We start from the raw sequence: 19,086 nt of genomic DNA on the forward strand, positions 1-19,086 counted from the left end.
CACTCTTACTTCCCAAGTGCTATGGACACAGCATGCATCCAGGAGAAGGCACATGGGGTCTGTGGGAAGCCAGGGCTCACCTGAATGCTTTTTCAAGGCATCTTTAATGGTGATGAAGTTTTTCAGTGACTTCGACATCTTGCAGCCAGCAATGGTCAGGTGGCCTGTGTGGAGGAAGTACCGGACCCAGCAGTCGTTTTCAAAGTAGGCCTGTGTAGAAAGAGGGAGGGACGGCGACAGCCATGTGTTATGGGATCCTTGGCTCACTTATCTGTGCCGTCCACAGGTGATGCTGCATTTCCGGGGGTTGGGGTGGGGGTGAGGCACTGGGACTCGGAGGGTCTGCGTGGTCACAAGCTGGCAGATAACATGACTGGTTCAAATGTGGGCCTGTCTGTTGCCAAAGGCCAGGCTGTCAATGTGGGAATCCAGACTAAATGGTTAGGGCTCAATTCTACTGACAAAGCCAGACGGAAGGTGTCAAGTCCAGTGAGAAAGGCCCTTCCGGAGGGCCTGGGCTGACTTTCTACCACTGCCCCATACCACACCCTCCTCTCCAGAAGACGACCGCAGTCTATGCCTACCTCCGACTGTGCCAGCTCATTGTCGTGGTGGGGAAACCGGAGGTCAAAGCCCCCTCCATGGATGTCCATTGAGGCTCCTAGGAGGGTGCCTGCCATGGCAGAGCACTCGATGTGCCACCCCGGACGACCCTGGAGAAACCCAGAGACCAATGACTGAGCAGCCCCACCCCAGGCCTTTACCCCTACAAGTTAATGGCACTTAAACCCTCTGAACTTCACTAGAACAGGTGTCAAATTCCACACATCAAATAGATGGTAGGTGGCCTTTAAAGTTCAAAACCATCCTCACGTGAGCTGAGGCTTTGCTGATGTCTGTGACTAACTTCCAGAACCTGCCAGACCTAGATGGCAACAGGCCACACACCCTTCCTGGGTACTCAGTGAGGACTGTTGGCATAGGGAGCACGAGAGATCACAAAACATAGCACCCCCTTCCAGGAAACGGAAGTCCCAGAAGGGACCAGGGTGTCCCTGTGAGGCCCAACCCTCCAGGACTAGGAACTTCTGTATGGCACCAGCACCAGAGCACAGGGCTCTGGTCCAGCGACCACACCCTTCAAATGCAGGGCTGCCTCTCATGGGGGACCAAGGGTGTGCGGCTGGTGCCAGTGCCCTTTCCTGCTGCCCGCTAGCCCTGACCTCCCAGGCTGCTCACCTTCCCCCAAGGACACAGCCAGGATGGCTCCCCTGGCTTAGAGGCCTTCCAGAGGGCAAAGTCGTTGGGTGAGCGCTTCTCACTCAGGCGGTCTGCAGAGATGCTCAGGTCACCTGGAAGCACAAGGGAGGCCAGTAGGTCGCTCAGCACACACAGACCAAAGCGTCTCACATCCAGCCACGCTGGCGGTCTAGTGGCTGATACTGCTAATTTATTTCTGAACTTATCTCAAGCTCTGCAAGTTTCCACGTATAAACAGATTTTCATCTACATTTATGAAACAGTGTTTATAAGCTCAGAAGTCACGGGCTCACACACCAGTGTCTGTGCAGACCTCACTGGGCCTAAAGACAGATTTGAAGTCTCCTTAAGACACTCATCTGCTATTGCCTCCCTCATCCTCGGCCCACTGTGTCTAGCATGAGTGATGTTCCCTGCGCGATGGGCAGGAGGTATCACGGCAGCACAGCTCACTGGGGCATGGCTCAGAGCCCCTGGCTTGTGCAGATGGGCTCGACCCGTCAATAACACGCATAACCATCATCCCTGTCCTGTGGGCTCCGAAGATGGGAGGATGAGGCTGAGCTGGTGTGTCAGACACGGCCTTGGAGGTGAGGTGGTGATGAAGGTAGCACTCATTGTCCCTCCTATGTTCATGAGGGGAAAAGGGTGAAAGAACCCAGACAACTGAGAAAGCCGGTGAGTAAAGGGGAGTGCTGCTCAGTACAAACTCCATTTCCCAGACAAAGCCAACCATCAACTGGCCAGCAAAGACAGCGTGTCTGGCAGGAGGGATAAGAACCCATACTCTCGGGGAGCTCCAGGCACCATCCTGGTGACACCTGGCCAACTGCTACCTGGAGCACAGCTGCTCACTCTCCAGGAAAGGAAAGCACCATCGCTGTAGGGATTTCCCTGGATGACGTGTGAGATCACCCGGAGATCTGAGCTCCTGAAATTAACCCACACTTCACACAGGGAGGGTCACCTGCGATCAGAGTTGGCAGAGAGCCAGGACCTTGGCTCCATGCACAAGGGTGGCCGGGCCCCAGAGGGTCTTGCCTGGCCCATGTATCCATTGTCTAAGGTCTGACTTTCCCTGAGTGCTGTCACCCACTCTGGACAACAGACTCCATTGCAAGTTCCTACCTCATGTGGCGTCAGGAAATGCAAACAAAGTGTGACCTTTCCAATTAACAAACAGGCTTTCAGATTTGTAAGTGATCAGACAACAGACCTAAGCAGTCGTAAGGGAAAGCCCTGCTAAAGACATTTTTACAAACCACCAACTTAATGATCATAAAACATGTACTAAATGTAGAAAACTTTGGAAAATTTCAAAGAAAAGGAAAAATACGCCATAATCTTTTAACCCACGAGTAAGTACTATTAACATCTTGGTGTATTAATTCACAAAGTAAAAAAAAATCACTGCAGGCAAGACCACAGGTACACCTGACAAGGAGGACAGCTGCACCCACGTCTCCCTCGCACTGTCCCTCTGTGGCAGCGACTGCAACCTGCTCTTTTAGCTGCACTTGATATGACAGAGAATGCATATTTATGTTTCAAACTTCTCATCACCATGAATACAGTAACATGAAAATCTATTACCTGATTATTATTATTATTTTTGAGACAGAGTCTTACTTTGTCGCCCTCGGTAGAGTGCTGTGGCATGACAGCTCACAGCAACCTCCAGCTCTTGGGCTTAGGCAATTCTCTTGCCTCAGCCTCCTGAGTAGCTGGGACCACAGGTGCCTGCCACAACACCCGGCTATTTTTTTATTGCAGTTTGGCCAGGGCAGGGTTTGAACCCGCCACCCTCGGTATATGGGGCCGGCGCCCTACTCATAGGAGCCGCCCAGGCTGGTCTTAAACTCCTGAGCTCAGGTGATTCACCTGCCTCAAGCTCCCAGAGTGCTAGGATTACAGAAGTGAGACACCACGTCTGGCCCAACCTTTGTTTTTTAATAACTGCATTTAAAAACATAAATTTCTGGGCGGCATCTATGGCTCAAAGGAGTAGGGCGTTGGCCCTATATGCCAGAGGTGGTGGGTTCAAACCCAGCCCCGGCCAAAAACTGAAAAAAAAAAAAAAAAAAAAAAAAAAACAAAACAGATAAATTTCCTTATGTTGGCACTATCAGGGCATTCTCCAAATTGTGGAATGAGGCCCTTCGCTGACACTCAGTTCTGTGTGCTTCCTCCCCTGTGGTTCTGCCTGTGCTACTCGGGAGCGGGAACAAGATCTGAACCTGCAGACACTCTCTAAGTTTCTCTATCCCACTGGTGTCAGTCCTGCATAACTGCACTGTGCTCAGAGAATAGGGCTCTGTGAGACTGGTCATCTGGAATTTGGGGACACCTCCTTTTCAAGCCTGGCATTTGGTTCTCTGTGTTTAAAATAATGGATGAGGCTGGGCATCTGCTGGGCATGTGGCTGCACCTGTGATCCCAGCAGTCTGGGAGGCAGAGGTGGGAGGATTGCTTGAGGCCAGAAGTTCGAGACCAGCGTGAACAAGAGAGAGACCCTGTTTCTACAAAAATAAATAAATAATAAATTAAAAATAAAAATAAATTTTAAAAACAGATGTTCTTTAATCTCCAAGTGCAAATTCCCCAACTCCTAGGTCAAGGCTGCTCACTGCATTTCAAACCTTTCATATCCTTACCAATTCTTGGCCTGAGGAACGCATGCCATTTCCTCTCACAGATACAGGCAAGCCTCTTCTTATGCCATAGGGATAAGGAGGCCAGCAACGTTATTAAGTCCACCAAAGCACACGATTGAGTCCCTCAGGGCTCAAGGTCTTTCACTGTTATTAAGTCTCCCCCTCTAATCCTACCAGGGCTGGAGCCTTCAATGACACTGGGTCTGATATTAATGTCATTTGTCTGGCTTTATGTATCTTTGTATTGTCTTATTTTGTTTTAGGCCCTGATACTTCTTTCTCTCTTTTTTTTAGAGACAGAGTCTCAGTCTGTTGCCCTCGGTAGAGTGCTATGGAGTCACAGCTCACAGCAACCTTCAGCTCTTGGGCTGAGGCGATTCTCTTGCCTCAGCCTCCCAAGTAGCTGGGACCACAGGCACCCACCACAATGCCTGGCTACTTTTTTGTTACAGTTTGGCTGGGACCAGGTTTGAATCTGTCACCCTCGGTATATGGGGCCAGCGCCCTACTCACTGAGCCACAGGCCACCCAGGCCCTGATATTTCTCTAGAATAGAGCCCTGAAGGTAAAATTACTCCATCAAAAGTATGAATATAGTTATGGCCAAATGCCTTCTAGAAACACTGGGGTGGGAGTGAGGGTGCTGAAGTAGAAAACATCCTGGCACGAGAGAGCAAGCCCCGTTCTGCAGGGACGTGTCAGATCCTGGCTCTTACAGGTATGTCCCCAGATTCACTTGTGGAATAAGCATGGAGAAAACATGATGGAACTGTTTCAAATATAATTCTGCCTGGTCTAGAAAAAGCCTGATGTCCATGTTTAAAGTATTTGGACCCAGATGGGCATGGGATCATCAGCACACACACATCATTTGGCATTTGTCCCAATCTTCCCAAACCATCCTAAACCTTGCACATTTAGTTAACACTAGCTCCAAGAATCACGGCCCAGGGGCCACTGTGCTTCTCAAGACAGCACTGTAGGCTTGGCGTGGTGGTTCATGCCTATAATCCCAGCACTCTGGGAGACCGAGGCAGGTGGATTGCCTGAGCTCGCAGGTTCAAGACTAGCCTGAGCAAAAGCAAGACCCGTCTCTAAAAATAGCCGGGCATTGTGGTGGGTGCCTGTAGTCTCTGCTACTTGGGAGGCTGAGGCAAGAGAATCACTTTAGCCCAAGAGTTTGGGGTTCCTATGAGCTACGATGTCATGGCACTGTACCAAGGGTGACAAAGTAAGACTGTCTCAAAACAAAAACAGATAACGCTATATTTACTTTTTTGTTTTTTAAAAAATAACTCACCACAGACTCGGTGCCTGTAGCTCAGTGAGTAGGGTGCTGGCCACATACACCAAGGCTGGAGGGTTCAAGCCCAGTCCGGGCCTGCTAAAACAACAATGCACCAAAAAAAAAAAATAGCCAGGCTGGGTTGTTCAGTGGGTAGGGTGCTGGCCCCATATACCAAGGGCAGCAGGTTTGAACCAGGCTCCGGCCAAACTGCAACAAAAAATAGCCGGGCATTGTGGCGGGCACGTGTAGTCCCAGCTACTAGGGAGGCTGAGGCAAGAGAATCACCTAAGCCCAAGAGCTGGAGGTTGCTGTGAGCTGTGACGCCATAGCACTCTACCAAGGACAACATAGTGAAACTGTCTCAAAAAAATAACTCACCATAAAAAAGAATGAAATCCTGTCATGTGCGGCAACATGGTTGGAACAGGAGGTCACTATGTTAAGTGAAATAAGCCAGGCACAGAAAGACAAACACAGCATGTTCTCACTCACATGTGGGAGGTAAAAAAGTGGAAACCAAGGAGGTACACAGTGGTGGAGTGGTGGTTACCCGAGGCCGGGAAGGGTGCGGCTCGGGGAGTGAAGAAAGGTGGTTGCTGGGTATAAACACAGTTACATGCAGAAATAAGTTCTTGTGATGACAGCAGAGTGAGGTGACTACAGTAGAGCTCCACAGCTGAACACCTCAAGTTCAACTAATTTTCACGGACCGGACATGCACAACATGTATATATGTATGACTACAGCAGGCCTAGTTCCTTACATTGACCACCTTCATATGTTGTCTGGTTTGTTATAGTCCCTTGGGTGGTCAACTTACAGAGGCTCTACTCTATAGTTATCAATAATTTATTTACTTATTATTTTTAGAGGCAGGGTCTCGCTCTTTCACCTAGGTACAAATATAGTGGTATAGTCATAGCTCACTGAATCCTCAAACTCCTCAAGCCATCCTCCTGTCTCAGCCTCCCCAGTAGCTGGGAATATAGCTTCATACCACCAAGCCTGGCCAATGTTTAATAAAACCTTTTTTTTTTTTTTTAGATAGAGTCTCATTATGTCGCCCTCGGTAGAGTGCTGTGACGTCACAGCTCACAGCAACCTCAAACTCTCGGGCTTAAACAATTCTCTTGCTTCAGCCTCCCAAGCAGCTGGGACTATAGGCACCGGCCACAAGGCCAAGCTATTTGTTTTTTGTTTTGTTTTTTTTTGCAGTTGACATTCTTGTTTAGCTGGCCCAGGCCAAGTTCAAACCCACCAGCCTGGGTTTATGGGGCCAGCACCATAACCACTGTGCTACGGATGCTGAACTGCCAAAAAAACTTTTTGACAGCCTATGTTGCCTAGGCTAGTGTCAAGCTCCTGGGCTCAATGGATGCTCTGTTCCTTCCTTGGCCTTCCAGGGTGCAGGGATTAGAGGTATGAGCCACTGCACCTACCTAATTAGCAATAATTTATTATATATTTCAGAACAGCCAGAAGAGAAGATCTGGAATGTTCCCAACACAAAGAAATGATGAATGTTGCAGATCATGGATAGCCTTATTACCCTTATTTGTTCACTACACATCACTACATAGCACAAAATCTCACATGTATCCCATAAATACGTACGATTATTATGCATCGACTTTAAAAAATGTATTATGGTCTCAGGTAGAAAACTGCTAAGATTCCTTTATGTGAAAATACACTGTTCCCACAGACCTCAGCAGTGGGCTCAGCACACCCACTGTGACCATGATGATGAGCACAGTTGGGCTGGCAGGTGAGAGAGCCCGAGCCTCGTTCTCTTGCTCCTTCGTGGCCTCTTCCCTCCTTACCTTCCCCCTCCTGAAGAGCTTTCTGATCCCCCACAGCCTCAGGCACCAGCTTCCCGTAGGAGTGCTTCCCACTAGAAGCAAACTTCACTGTATCAAAGTAAACAGATCCATTGGACACGTAGCTGAAAAACAAACAAGGAATTGGTTGGGAGAGGCCTACCAGATCCAAGATACTCCATAAGACAACAAATAGAATGTCAAGACGGGTGACAAAATTGTGACATCCATGGCCTGCTCAAATCTCTGCTCTTCCTCATTCTCTACCACAGCAACTGAAAACCCCAACAGCTGTGTGGGCTGAGCAAGATGTTGACAGGGTGTGTCCCACAACAGAGCAGCCCCTCACTGCTGCAGGGGTGCTCCCACCCTGCCAGTGCCAGGGCAGTCCTCGTGTGGCACAGCCCTGCCTCTCCTTGTCTACATCTCACCCATCTGCTGGGTCCAGCCACAGCCCCCAGCCTCCAGAAAACACTCCAGACCACTCCAGTCTGTGGCACCCTGTCTTCTCTGAGCATGGGCTGCCAGTGCCCCTCAGCTGGGCACATGGTCTCATGCTGCCCCTCAGGGGTTTGTGTTCAGTAGGAGGAAATGACTACATTTTCACTTTTTAAGATCCTGGGCTGCTCTGGACACTGTGTGTGGAACCTGTTGTGCCTGTGGGGCTCCTGCCAGGTGCAGGGGTGGCAACCTTAAACTGGGCACAGAGCCCTGCCACTGCCCTGCAAGAGTAGCTCTCCTGGAGCAGGGAATTGGAAACAGAGCCGAATACCGTAGACACTTAGTCCCCAACTATCCTGCCGCCCATCAGCCATTTCTGAAAATGCTCTTCAGAGACTGAGGTGAGGGTGCTCCTGTGGTTAGAAAGCACTAGAATGGGACAGCCGTGGAAGGGCAGCAGCGCATGTTAGGATCGCCAAGAAGAAGTCACTGAAATCTCAGCCAAGATGCTGATGAAATATACCCTCCCTTGAGTACAATGCCAGGATGAGCCTTCTCAGTGTCCCAAAAGCCAGTTTACACTCACCACCACACAGCTCTAGGACCCCAGAAGCCAGTGGTCTTAACTCTCTAGCTTCTTGGCAGGACCCATCTAAAGGGGCTGGCTATCCAGACCCCTGCTTTCAGCCTTGGGGCTGCAGTGTCCCAGGTCCTGGTCTGGGCCCAGAGCTATAAGAGGAAGTCTGTGAGGGGCTTTGGGAATGGGTATAAGTGTAGCCAATACCCTCTTCCTCTCTTACTGCTGCCTTGAACCAAGAGGTGGTGTCTATAGTTAGATACCTACTATGATGGTAGCTAAGAGGAAATAAAAATCCTATAGGGCTTTAACTGTAAAGCAATTCTAACTATAATGCTTTATAGCAGAACTGGGAGGTAAGTTGTGGGAAAGAAGCACCATGCCAAGAGGGTTAGTGTGGGCTGGCTGCTGGACTGGCCTGCAGCTCTGAATCCCAGCCCTCCTGTTCCCCCAACCCTGGAACATGCTGGAGCCCCAAGGAGGGCACTTGTGCTTACCCATAACCGTTGTCCACAATCTTCTGGACAAAGTTCACGATTTCTGGCACATACTCACTAACCCGGGTTAAGACATCCGGAGGGAGAACCTGTCCATGACAAGAGAAAGTCCCTGGATTTTCCCTTCTGAAAACTGCAGCTTGTATGATGTTAAGAAGCACTTAATATCACACAAGAAACACACCAAAAGGAAAAAACAAAAAACAAACCAAAGAAGCCCCTTATGCCCTTTGGCTCAAGTTCAATGTTGATTTGTGCACTTAATTAAGCTGCAAAGTGAACATGGTGAGGTTTTGGGAGATCAAGGGCCTCAGCCTGAGAATGAGAACAAGACAATTGTAGCACTTACATTCAGGGCTGCCATGTCTCTGTGGAACTCTCCTTCCCAGACCTTGGGCAGTTTGGAGAAAATGGAATTGTCAGTCACCTCACTGCCGAACATGGAATCCAGCCAGTCAGAAAGCAAATCCTTGGCCTCTTGCAGCAATACCTGAAGAAAGAGGTATCCACAAATGGGCCACACATTTCACACAGGAGCACCCTGCACCCTGTGCATAGCCCTGATCCTCGAAGAGCCACCATCTTCTGGGAGACAGCGATGCTCAAACATGAGACTCCACCAGCAGGAGGCTCTCACCCGAACAGAGGCGCAGACTTGAGAGGGCATGTGGGTTCAGGCACAGTGAGTGAGAGGCCAGGGTGGTTTGGGAGGGTGTGCAGCAGTGCACATAGCACATCACCTCCAACACAGACATGTGGAACACTCAGAAAGGATTCAGGATGAGGACAGCCAAAAGGTGAGAGAGATGGGCAGGGCCCTGAGCCCTGGAGGTCTTGAAGGCTGCATCTCCACTTCACACACCACGAACAGGAGAAAAGGCCACCAGTCTGCCACAACATGGCATTTATGTGACCAGTGCCCCATGACCGCACACACATTGTTGGCGCGAGACATATCCTCAACTGTACTCAGGTCAGACGGCAGAAATGTCCAACCTTGACCTGCTCTAGAGGAATCTCATGTTCTCAGCCTGGTGACTTGGAACAGGCACTGGTGCCAAGAAGGCAGCCTATGGTCTGCTGTGAGAGCAGGAGGGAAAAACAAAAGTTAGAGAGAATAGGTATAGAGAAACGACCCGGCAGAGAGCAAGGACACCGCAGGGCACAGAGTACCCACAACACTGACAGAGAAGGGGCATTAGGCCCCCGTGGGCCAGGCTCTCCAGGCAGCCCTGGCCACCAACACAGACCCATGCTGTGGGCTTGCTAAGTGACAGCACATATCTGCAAGGGTGCTCATGCCCTCCCCATCACAGTGGGGCACACAGAGGGCGGGGCATGTGCCCCAGGGAAGCAAAGGCTGCCACAGAAAGCAGACGCTGGGCTGTCACAAGCACAGGGACAGAAACCTTCGAGAGGGCCACAGTGCCCTCACATGGGTGGTGCCCCGGCTTTCAGGGAAGCTTCTGCATTAGAGCTCTGAGGATCACCATAGATCTAGACTCGGCAGGCCTAAGACCCTACTTAAGGTGCCCAAGGACATGAGCAACCATGAATGAGAGACAGCAGAGATGACAAACAACAGATTGGCACTCACAAGAGCTTCAGATGCTACAGTTACCAGATACACAACAAAAATAGTAAGTATGAAATGTTTAAAGAATCACAAGAGGGGCGGCACCTGTGGCTCAATGGAGTAGGGCGCTGGTCCCATATGCTGGAGGTGGTGGGTTCAAACCCAGCCCTGGCCAAAAAAAAAAAAAAAAAACAACTGAAAAAACAACAAAAACAACAACAACAACAAAAAAAAAACTATAAACTGCATTCTATAAATGAAACTAATAAAAAATTAAAAAAAAAAAAAGAATCACAAGAGGATAAAGCAATAGCAGTCAATAAAATGATATCAAAGGCCAGGCGTGGTGGCTCACGCCTGTAATCCCAGCACTTGGGAGGCCGAGGTGGGTGGATTGCCCTGAGCTCAAGGGTTTGAGACCATTCTGAGCAAGAGTGAGACCCCATCTCTAAACAATAGCCGGGTGTTATGGCAGGCGCCTGTAGTCCCAGCTACTCCGGAGGCTGAGGCAAAAGAATCGCCTAAGCCCAAGAGCTGGAGGTTGCTGTGAGCTGTGATGCCACGGCACTCTACCGAGGGTGATAAAGTGAGACTCTGTCTCAAAATAAATAAACAAATAAATAAAAATAAAATTCTATCAAAATGGCCCAGGCAGATTTGAAAATACAAAAAATGGTATTTTTAGAGATAAAACATATCTACTCCAGAAATAAAAACACTGACTAGGATAGGTAAGACAGCTGGCGAGAGAATGAGTGAACGAAGTCACCCAAAATGAAATAGAAATAAGAAAGGAAATATGAAAAGACAGGTTACCAGACACAGAGTAAGAAACAAAAAGATACGACTCACTTCTGATTGTAATCTTAGAGGAGAGGAGAGAGGGATAGAGCGGAGGTGATGGTGAATTTCTCAGAACTGATACAACAACCTACAGACTTGGGAAGAATAAAAGATACCCAACAGGACAAGTAAAAATAGACGTCTTAGGCTGGGTATGGTGGTTCATGCCTGTAATCCCAGTACTTTGGAAGGCTAAGGCAGGAGGATTACTTGAACCTAGGAGTTCAAGGCTGCAGTGAGCTTTTCTCAAAAAAAAGAAAAAAAAAATCTCTTAGGATGCCTTAATGAAATTACAGAAAATCAAAACCAGAAGAGTATTTTTATAAGAAGGCAGACAGAAAAGACATTTACCTAGAAAAGAAAGGCAATTCTGGGCAGTGCCCATACTCAGTGGGTAGGGTGCTTGCCACATATACTGAGGCTGGTGGGTCAGAACCAGGCCCAGGCCTGGTAGACAACAATGATAACCGCAACAACAATAAAAAAATACCCGGGCGTGGGCGGCGCCTATGGCTCAAAGGAGTAGGGTACCGGCCCCATATGACAGAGGTGATGGGTTCAAGCCCAGCCCCGGCCAGAAACTGCCCTCCGCCAAAAAAAAAACCTGGATGTTGTGGAGAGAGAAAAGAAAGGGGACTCTAAGGGCAGCCAGTCATTCTCATCAAGACAGCGGAATAATCTCAAAGTACTTAGAGAAAAGAGCTTGAAACCATAAGGGCACACCCAGCAAATACTTCTCAAACAGCATTTCTACAACTTGCCTGAAGATAAGAACACTCAAAATTGCTGGCCAAGCATACAGATTACTAATCCAAATTGTACGAACATTAAAATCCTAGAGGCTTCTGATTTCCAGTTCCTTCCATTCAAGAAGCTTGTAAGTCGCTACTCTGTCCAAACAGCAGGCAAAAAGCTGAAAAAAAGACTAAAAGACCAGCAACTCTTCTCAGACTTGTAAGAGAGGTAAGGTCACAGGGAAAACTGCTGTCCCCCAACTGGAGCCCATTGAGGAGAGTACAGGGAACCGACCCCCAAACTGAAGCCCATCAGGAGAGTACAGGGAACTGACCCCCAAACTGGAGCCCATCAGGACAGTACAGGGAACCGACCCCACACTGGAGCCCATCAGGAGAGTACAGGGAACCGACCCCACACTGGAGCCCATCAGGAGAGTACAGGGAACCGACCCCACACTGGAGCCCATCAGGAGAGTACAGGGAACCGACCCCAAACTGGAGCCCATCAGGAGAGTACAGGGAACGGACCCCAAACTGGAGCCCATCAGGAGAGTACAGGGAACCGACCCCACACTGGAGCCCATCAGGAGAGTACAGGGAACCGACCCCACACTGGAGCCCATCAGGAGAGTACAGGGAACCGACCCCACACTGGAGCCCATCAGGAGAGTACAGGGAACCGACCTCAAACTGGAGCCCATCAGGAGAGTATAGGGAACCGACCCCACACTGGAGCCCATCAGGAGAGTACAGGGAACCGACCCCACACTGGAGCTCATCAGGAGAGTACAGGGAACCGACCCCAAACTGGAGCCCATCAGGAGAGTACAGGGAACCGACCCCACACTGGAGCCCATCAGTAGAGTACAGGGAACGGACCCCAAACTGGAGCCCATCAGGAGAGTACAGGGAACCGACCCCACACTGGAGCCCATCAGGAGAGTACAGGGAACCGACCCCACACTGGAGCCCATCAGGAGAGTACAGGGAACCGACCCCAAACTGGAGCCCATCAGGAGAGTACAGGGAACCGACCCCAAACTGGAGCCCATCTGGAGAGTACAGGGAACCGACCCCACACTGGAGCCCATCAGGAGAGTACAGGGAACCGACCCCAAACTGGAGCCCATCTGGAGAGTACAGGGAACCGACCCCAAACTGGAGCCCATCTGGAGAGTACAGGGAACCGACCCCACACTGGAGCCCATCAGGAGAGTACAGGGAACCGACCCCAAACTGGAGCCCATCAGGAGAGTACAGGGAACCGACCCCAAACTGGAGCCCATCTGGAGAGTACAGGGAACCGACCCCACACTGGAGCCCATCAGGAGAGTACAGGGAACCGACCCCAAACTGGAGCCCATCTGGAGAGTACAGGGAACGGACCCCTAACTGGAGCCCATCAGGAGAGTACAGGGAACCGACCCCTAACTGGAGCCCATCAGGAGAGTACAGGGAACCGACCCCACACTGGAGCCCATCAGGAGAGTACAGGGAACCGACCCCACACTGGAGCCCATCAGGAGAGTACAGGGAACCGACCCCAAACTGGAGCCCATCAGGAGAGTACAGGGAACCGACCCCAAACTGGAGCCCATCAGGAGAGTACAGGGAACCGACCCCACACTGGAGCCCATCAGGAGAGTACAGGGAACCGACCCCACACTGGAGCCCATCAGGAGAGTACAGGGAACCGACCCCAAACTGGAGCCCATCAGGAGAGTACAGGGAACCGACCCCAAACTGGAGCCCATCTGGAGAGTACAGGGAACCGACCCCACACTGGAGCCCATCAGGAGAGTACAGGGAACCGACCCCAAACTGGAGCCCATCTGGAGAGTACAGGGAACCGACCCCAAACTGGAGCCCATCTGGAGAGTACAGGGAACCGACCCCACACTGGAGCCCATCAGGAGAGTACAGGGAACCGACCCCAAACTGGAGCCCATCAGGAGAGTACAGGGAACCGACCCCAAACTGGAGCCCATCTGGAGAGTACAGGGAACCGACCCCACACTGGAGCCCATCAGGAGAGTACAGGGAACCGACCCCAAACTGGAGCCCATCTGGAGAGTACAGGGAACGGACCCCTAACTGGAGCCCATCAGGAGAGTACAGGGAACCGACCCCTAACTGGAGCCCATCAGGAGAGTACAGGGAACCGACCCCACACTGGAGCCCATCAGGAGAGTACAGGGAACCGACCCCACACTGGAGCCCATCAGGAGAGTACAGGGAACCGACCCCAAACTGGAGCCCATCAGGAGAGTACAGGGAACCGACCCCAAACTGGAGCCCATCAGGAGAGTACAGGGAACCGACCCCACACTGGAGCCCATCTGGAGAGTACAGGGAACCGACCCCACACTGGAGCCCATCTGGAGAGTACAGGGAACGGACCCCAAACTGGAGCCCATCAGGAGAGTACAGGGAACCGACCCCTAACTGGAGCCCATCAGGAGAGTACAGGGAACCGACCCCACACTGGAGCCCATCAGGAGAGTACAGGGAACCGACCCCACACTGGAGCCCATCAGGAGAGTACAGGGAACCGACCCCACACTGGAGCCCATCAGGAGAGTACAGGGAACCGACCCCAAACTGGAGCCCATCAGGAGAGTACAGGGAACCGACCCCACACTGGAGCCCATCAGGAGAGTACAGGGAACCGACTCCAAACTGGAGCCCATCAGGAGAGTACAGGGAACCGACCCCACACTGGAGCTCATCAGGAGAGTACAAGGAACCGACCCCAAACTGGAGCCCATCAGGAGAGTACAGGGAACCGACCCCACACTGGAGCCCATCAGGAGAGTACAGGGAACCGACCCCACACTGGAGCCCATCAGGAGAGTAGAGGGAACGGACCCCACACTGGAGCCCATCAGGAGAGTACAGGGAACCGACCCCACACTGGAGCCCATCAGGAGAGTACAGGGAACCGACCCCAAACTGGAGCCCATCAGGAGAGTACAGGGAACCGACCCCAAACTGGAGCCCATCTGGAGAGTACAGGGAACCGACCCCAAACTGGAGCCCATCTGGAGAGTACAGGGAACCGACCCCACACTGGAGCCCATCAGGAGAGTACAGGGAACCGACCCCAAACTGGAGCCCATCTGGAGAGTACAGGGAACGGACCCCAAACTGGAGCCCATCAGGAGAGTACAGGGAACCGACCCCTAACTGGAGCCCATCAGGAGAGTACAGGGAACCGACCCCACACTGGAGCCCATCAGGAGAGTACAGGGAACCGACCCCACACTGGAGCCCATCAGGAGAGTACAGGGAACCGACCCCAAACTGGAGCCCATCAGGAGAGTACAGGGAACCGACCCCAAACTGGAGCCCATCAGGAGAGTACAGGGAACCGACCCCACACTGGAGCCCATCTGGAGAGTACAGGGAACCGACCCCAAACTGGAGCCCATCTGGAGAGTACAGGGAACGGACCCCAAACTGGAGCCCATCAGGAGAGTACAGGGAACCGACCCCTAACTGGAGCCCATCAGGAGAGTACAGGGAACCGACCCCACACTGGAGCCCATCAGGAGAGTACAGGGAACCGACCCCACACTGGAGCCCATCAGGAGAGTACAGGGAACCGACCCCACACTGGAGCCCATCAGGAGAGTACAGGGAACCGACCCCAAACTGGAGCCCATCAGGAGAGTACAGGGAACCGACCCCACACTGGAGCCCATCAGGAGAGTACAGGGAACCGACCCCACACTGGAGCCCATCAGGAGAGTACAGGGAACCGACCCCCAAACTGGAGCCCATCAGGAGAGTATAGGGAACCGACCCCACACTGGAGCCCATCAGGAGAGTACAGGGAACCGACCCCACACTGGAGCCCATCAGGAGAGTACAGGGAACCGACCCCACACTGGAGCCCATCAGGAGAGTACAGGGAACCGACCCCACACTGGAGCCCATCAGGAGAGTACAGGGAACCGACCCCACACTGGAGCCCATCAGGAGAGTACAGGGAACCGACCCCACACTGGAGCCCATCAGGAGAGTACAGGGAACCGACCCCACACTGGAGCCCATCAGTAGAGTACAGGGAACCGACCCCTAACTGGAGCCCATCAGGAGAGTACAGGGAACCGACCCCTAACTGGAGCCCATCAGGAGAGTACAGGGAACCGACCCCAAACTGGAGCCCATCAGGAGAATACAGGGAACCGACCACACACTGGAGCCCATCAGGAGAGTACAGGGAACCGACCCTCAAACTGAAGCCCATCAGGAGAGTACAGGGAACCGACCCCAAATTGGAGCCCATCAGGAGAGTACAGGGAACCGACCCCAAACTGGAGCTCATCAGGAGAGTACAGGGAACCGACCCCAAACTGGAGCCCATCAGGAGAGTACAGGGAAACTACCCCAAACTGGAGCCCATCAGGAGAGTACAGGGAACCGACCCCACACTGGAGCCCATCAGGAGAGTACAGGGAACCAATCACAAGAAAGACTCACAGGCTGAAAACCTCCATGGGAACCAGTGTAGAGGCAGGAAAACCAGAACTGTAGCCAACAAATGCCTGGAAGCTCAGCATAGACAAGTCTGAGTTAAAAAGTCCAAGAGGACTCAGTCATGGGGCGGGGGGGCACAGTGTGAGTTTTACATCTAGAACTTAACCAGGCCCTCACAGTGAATGTCAGAGAAAAATGTTACTGCTTCTGTAGTAAGAAGGAAAAAGGAACTGCAGGAGAGCCCTGCTCTACTTTATCAAAACGGAATCCACCTGGAGGAAAGGAAATGTCCACACATAGCAGGACCTGGCCCTGCACACAGGGAAGGGGAATCTCAGACCCCAGCCAGCTCTGGATAACCAGGGGGAGCTGAGGAACACTATGACGTTCACAGCCCCGTCGCAGGCTCACCAAGAAACCTACCTGGTCATGGACTCCAGAATGCCTCCCCTGCCCTGCATGTCACTAGTCCATCTCCAAGGGCCCATTTTACAGGAGTCTCTTTTATATAGTACATCATGTCTAGCTAGCAAGAAAAACCTCACAAACTAGTCTGTTTCCACAGCTCTAAGGAGAAAAGTAAAAAAAAAAAAAGGACGATGGGTGGCTTAGTGAGTAGGGCGCTGGCCCCATATACCAAGGGTGGCGGGTTCAAACCCAGCCCCGGCTGAACTGCAACCAAAAAATAGCTGGGCGTTGTGGCGGGCGCCTGTAGTCCCAGCTGCTCGGGAGGCTGAGGCAGGAGAATCGCTGAAGCCTAAGAGCTAGAGGCTGCTGTGAGTCCTGTGACATCATGGCACTCTACTGAAGGTGGTAAAGTGAGACTCTGTCTCTACAAAAAAAAAGGATGATGCCCGTAGCTCAGTGTGTATGGTGCCGGCCACGTATACTAAGTCTGGAAGGTTAGAAGCCAGCCCAGGCCAGCTAAAACAACAATGACAACTATAACAACAACAAAAAATAGCCCAATTAAAAAAAAATAGGGGTGGCGCTGTGGCTCAGTGAGTAAAGTGCCGGCCCCATATACAGAGGGTGGTGGGTTCAAACCCAGCCCCAGCCAAACTGCAACAAAAAAATAGCCGAGTGTTGTGGCGGGTGCCAGTAGTCCCAGCTACTTGGGAGGCTGAGGCAAGAGAATTGCCTAAACCCAGGAGTTGGAGGTTGCTGTGAGCTATGATGCCATGGCACTCTACCGAGGGTGATAAAGTGAGACTCTGTCTCTAAAAAAAAAAAAATAGCCCGGTATTGTGGTGGGAGCCTGTAGTCCCAGCTACTCAGGAGGCTGAGGCAAGAGAATCACTTAAGCCCAAGAGTTAGCTCTGACACCACAGCACTCTACTGAGGGTGACATAGTGAGAACTTTCAAGAAATGTTAAAATAATTTTCTTAGAAGGAAAATGATGACAGTCAGAAATTCAGATCTACATAAAGAAAGGAAAACATTGGAGAATAGTGAAAATACAGTAAAAATTTTGTTTAAATTCTCAATTGATCCAACAGATAATTTGTTCAAAATAATAATAGCAATAATGTGTTCAGCTGTGTGTGCTTGTGTGTCTGTGCTGACACATAAGTAAGATAAGTGACAATGTGATACCTGGGACAAGAGGGAGAGAGAGTAAGACCATTTTGTCCTGACAAGGCACTCCCACTAGCCATGAAGCAGTGTAATGTTATGTGAAAGTGGACTTGGATTGGTTGTAAACTCCACGGCAACCACTAAAAATAATTAAAAAAAAATTAAACTCACAAAAGGCAAAAAAAAGTGGATGAAAAAAATAGGAACAAAGAACAAGGGCAAAAAATAAAAACTAGTAACAAGCATGGTAGATATTAATCCAACTATGTCATAATCACTTTGAATGTCAGTGGTATAAACATACCAGGTAAAAGACAGAATGGATCAAAAAATAAAGCCCAACTGCTCTATAGGAAACCCACTGTAAATACAGAGATAGACTGATGGTGGGGAAAGACACCCTAGGCTAGCCCTAGTCAAAAGCAGCAGGAGGAGCTGTAGAAATTCCAGACAGAGCAGGTTCCAGAGCAGAAAAGTTTTCAGGGATAAAGATGAGCAGCCCGTAACAGTAAGAGAGTTGTTTCTCAGAGAGGACAGCAGTGCTTAACGTGCCCACCTAGCGCCAGAGTGTCAAAATCTGTGAGCCAAAACCCTGCAGAACTGCGAGTAGAAACAGATGAATTCACCATCACAGCTGGAGACTTCAATACTTTGTATCAGCAATTAGAAGTAATATCAGGCTCTCAGATCAGCATGGAATTAAACTAGAAGTCACCAATACCAAGATAACTGGAAAATCTGTAAATACAACCGTGCAATAGTACAGGTGACGGCCCACCACTGTCAAGTGGCAGCCCAAGTGGGGGCAGTCTGCGGGACTGAGCCCTCAGCCCACAGGATCTGATGCTCACGCCAGGTCAGTGTCACAGCCAGTGGCTGCTAGCGCTGACTGGTGGGCGGGGCAGGGGTGGGGGAATCCCCACACACTTTGCTGATCAGAAGGTAAGTATTCTGTGTCAAGAATGACACCAAAGTCTCTGACCAATGGGTATTTAAGTTATAAGTCAATAATAATAAGTGAACCTGAAAAAATACTATCCGTTGGGAATTTAAAACATACTTCTAGTTAATTCCTGGGTTTACAAAACTCAAAACAGGTATTAAAAGTTGTTCTCAAGTGAATGATAATGAAATTTGTAGCAAAAATAGCATTCAGAGGAAAATTTATGGCCTTAAATTCTTTTTTTTATTGCTTCAGTTTCATTGAGGATACAAAGTATTAGGTTACATTGTTTGCATTTGTTAGGTAAAGTCTGTCTTATAATTGTGTCCCACCCCCAAGAGGTGCCTTACACCGTATTACCCCACCCCACCCCATGGCCTTAAATTCTT

General features: G+C 50.7%; 1 protein-coding gene across 2 annotated transcripts in view; it reads right to left on the reverse strand.

The window, feature by feature from the left end:
* Positions 1-19,086, reverse strand: part of CARS1 (cysteinyl-tRNA synthetase 1) — a 60,066-nt gene that overhangs the window by 19,801 nt on the left and 21,179 nt on the right. For both annotated transcript variants that reach the window (XM_053559769.1, XM_053559768.1), the window contains 6 exons: positions 8,887-9,027; positions 8,538-8,626; positions 7,026-7,147; positions 1,240-1,352; positions 585-713; positions 81-210 (listed from right to left, as the gene is read on the reverse strand). In XM_053559769.1, the coding sequence (XP_053415744.1) occupies positions 81-210; positions 585-713; positions 1,240-1,352; positions 7,026-7,147; positions 8,538-8,626; positions 8,887-9,027 (724 nt within the window). The remainder of the gene's footprint in view (positions 1-80; positions 211-584; positions 714-1,239; positions 1,353-7,025; positions 7,148-8,537; positions 8,627-8,886; positions 9,028-19,086) is intronic.

This window comes from Nycticebus coucang, chromosome 14, assembly GCF_027406575.1.
Source record: "Nycticebus coucang isolate mNycCou1 chromosome 14, mNycCou1.pri, whole genome shotgun sequence".
Lineage (NCBI taxonomy): Eukaryota > Metazoa > Chordata > Mammalia > Primates > Lorisidae > Nycticebus > Nycticebus coucang.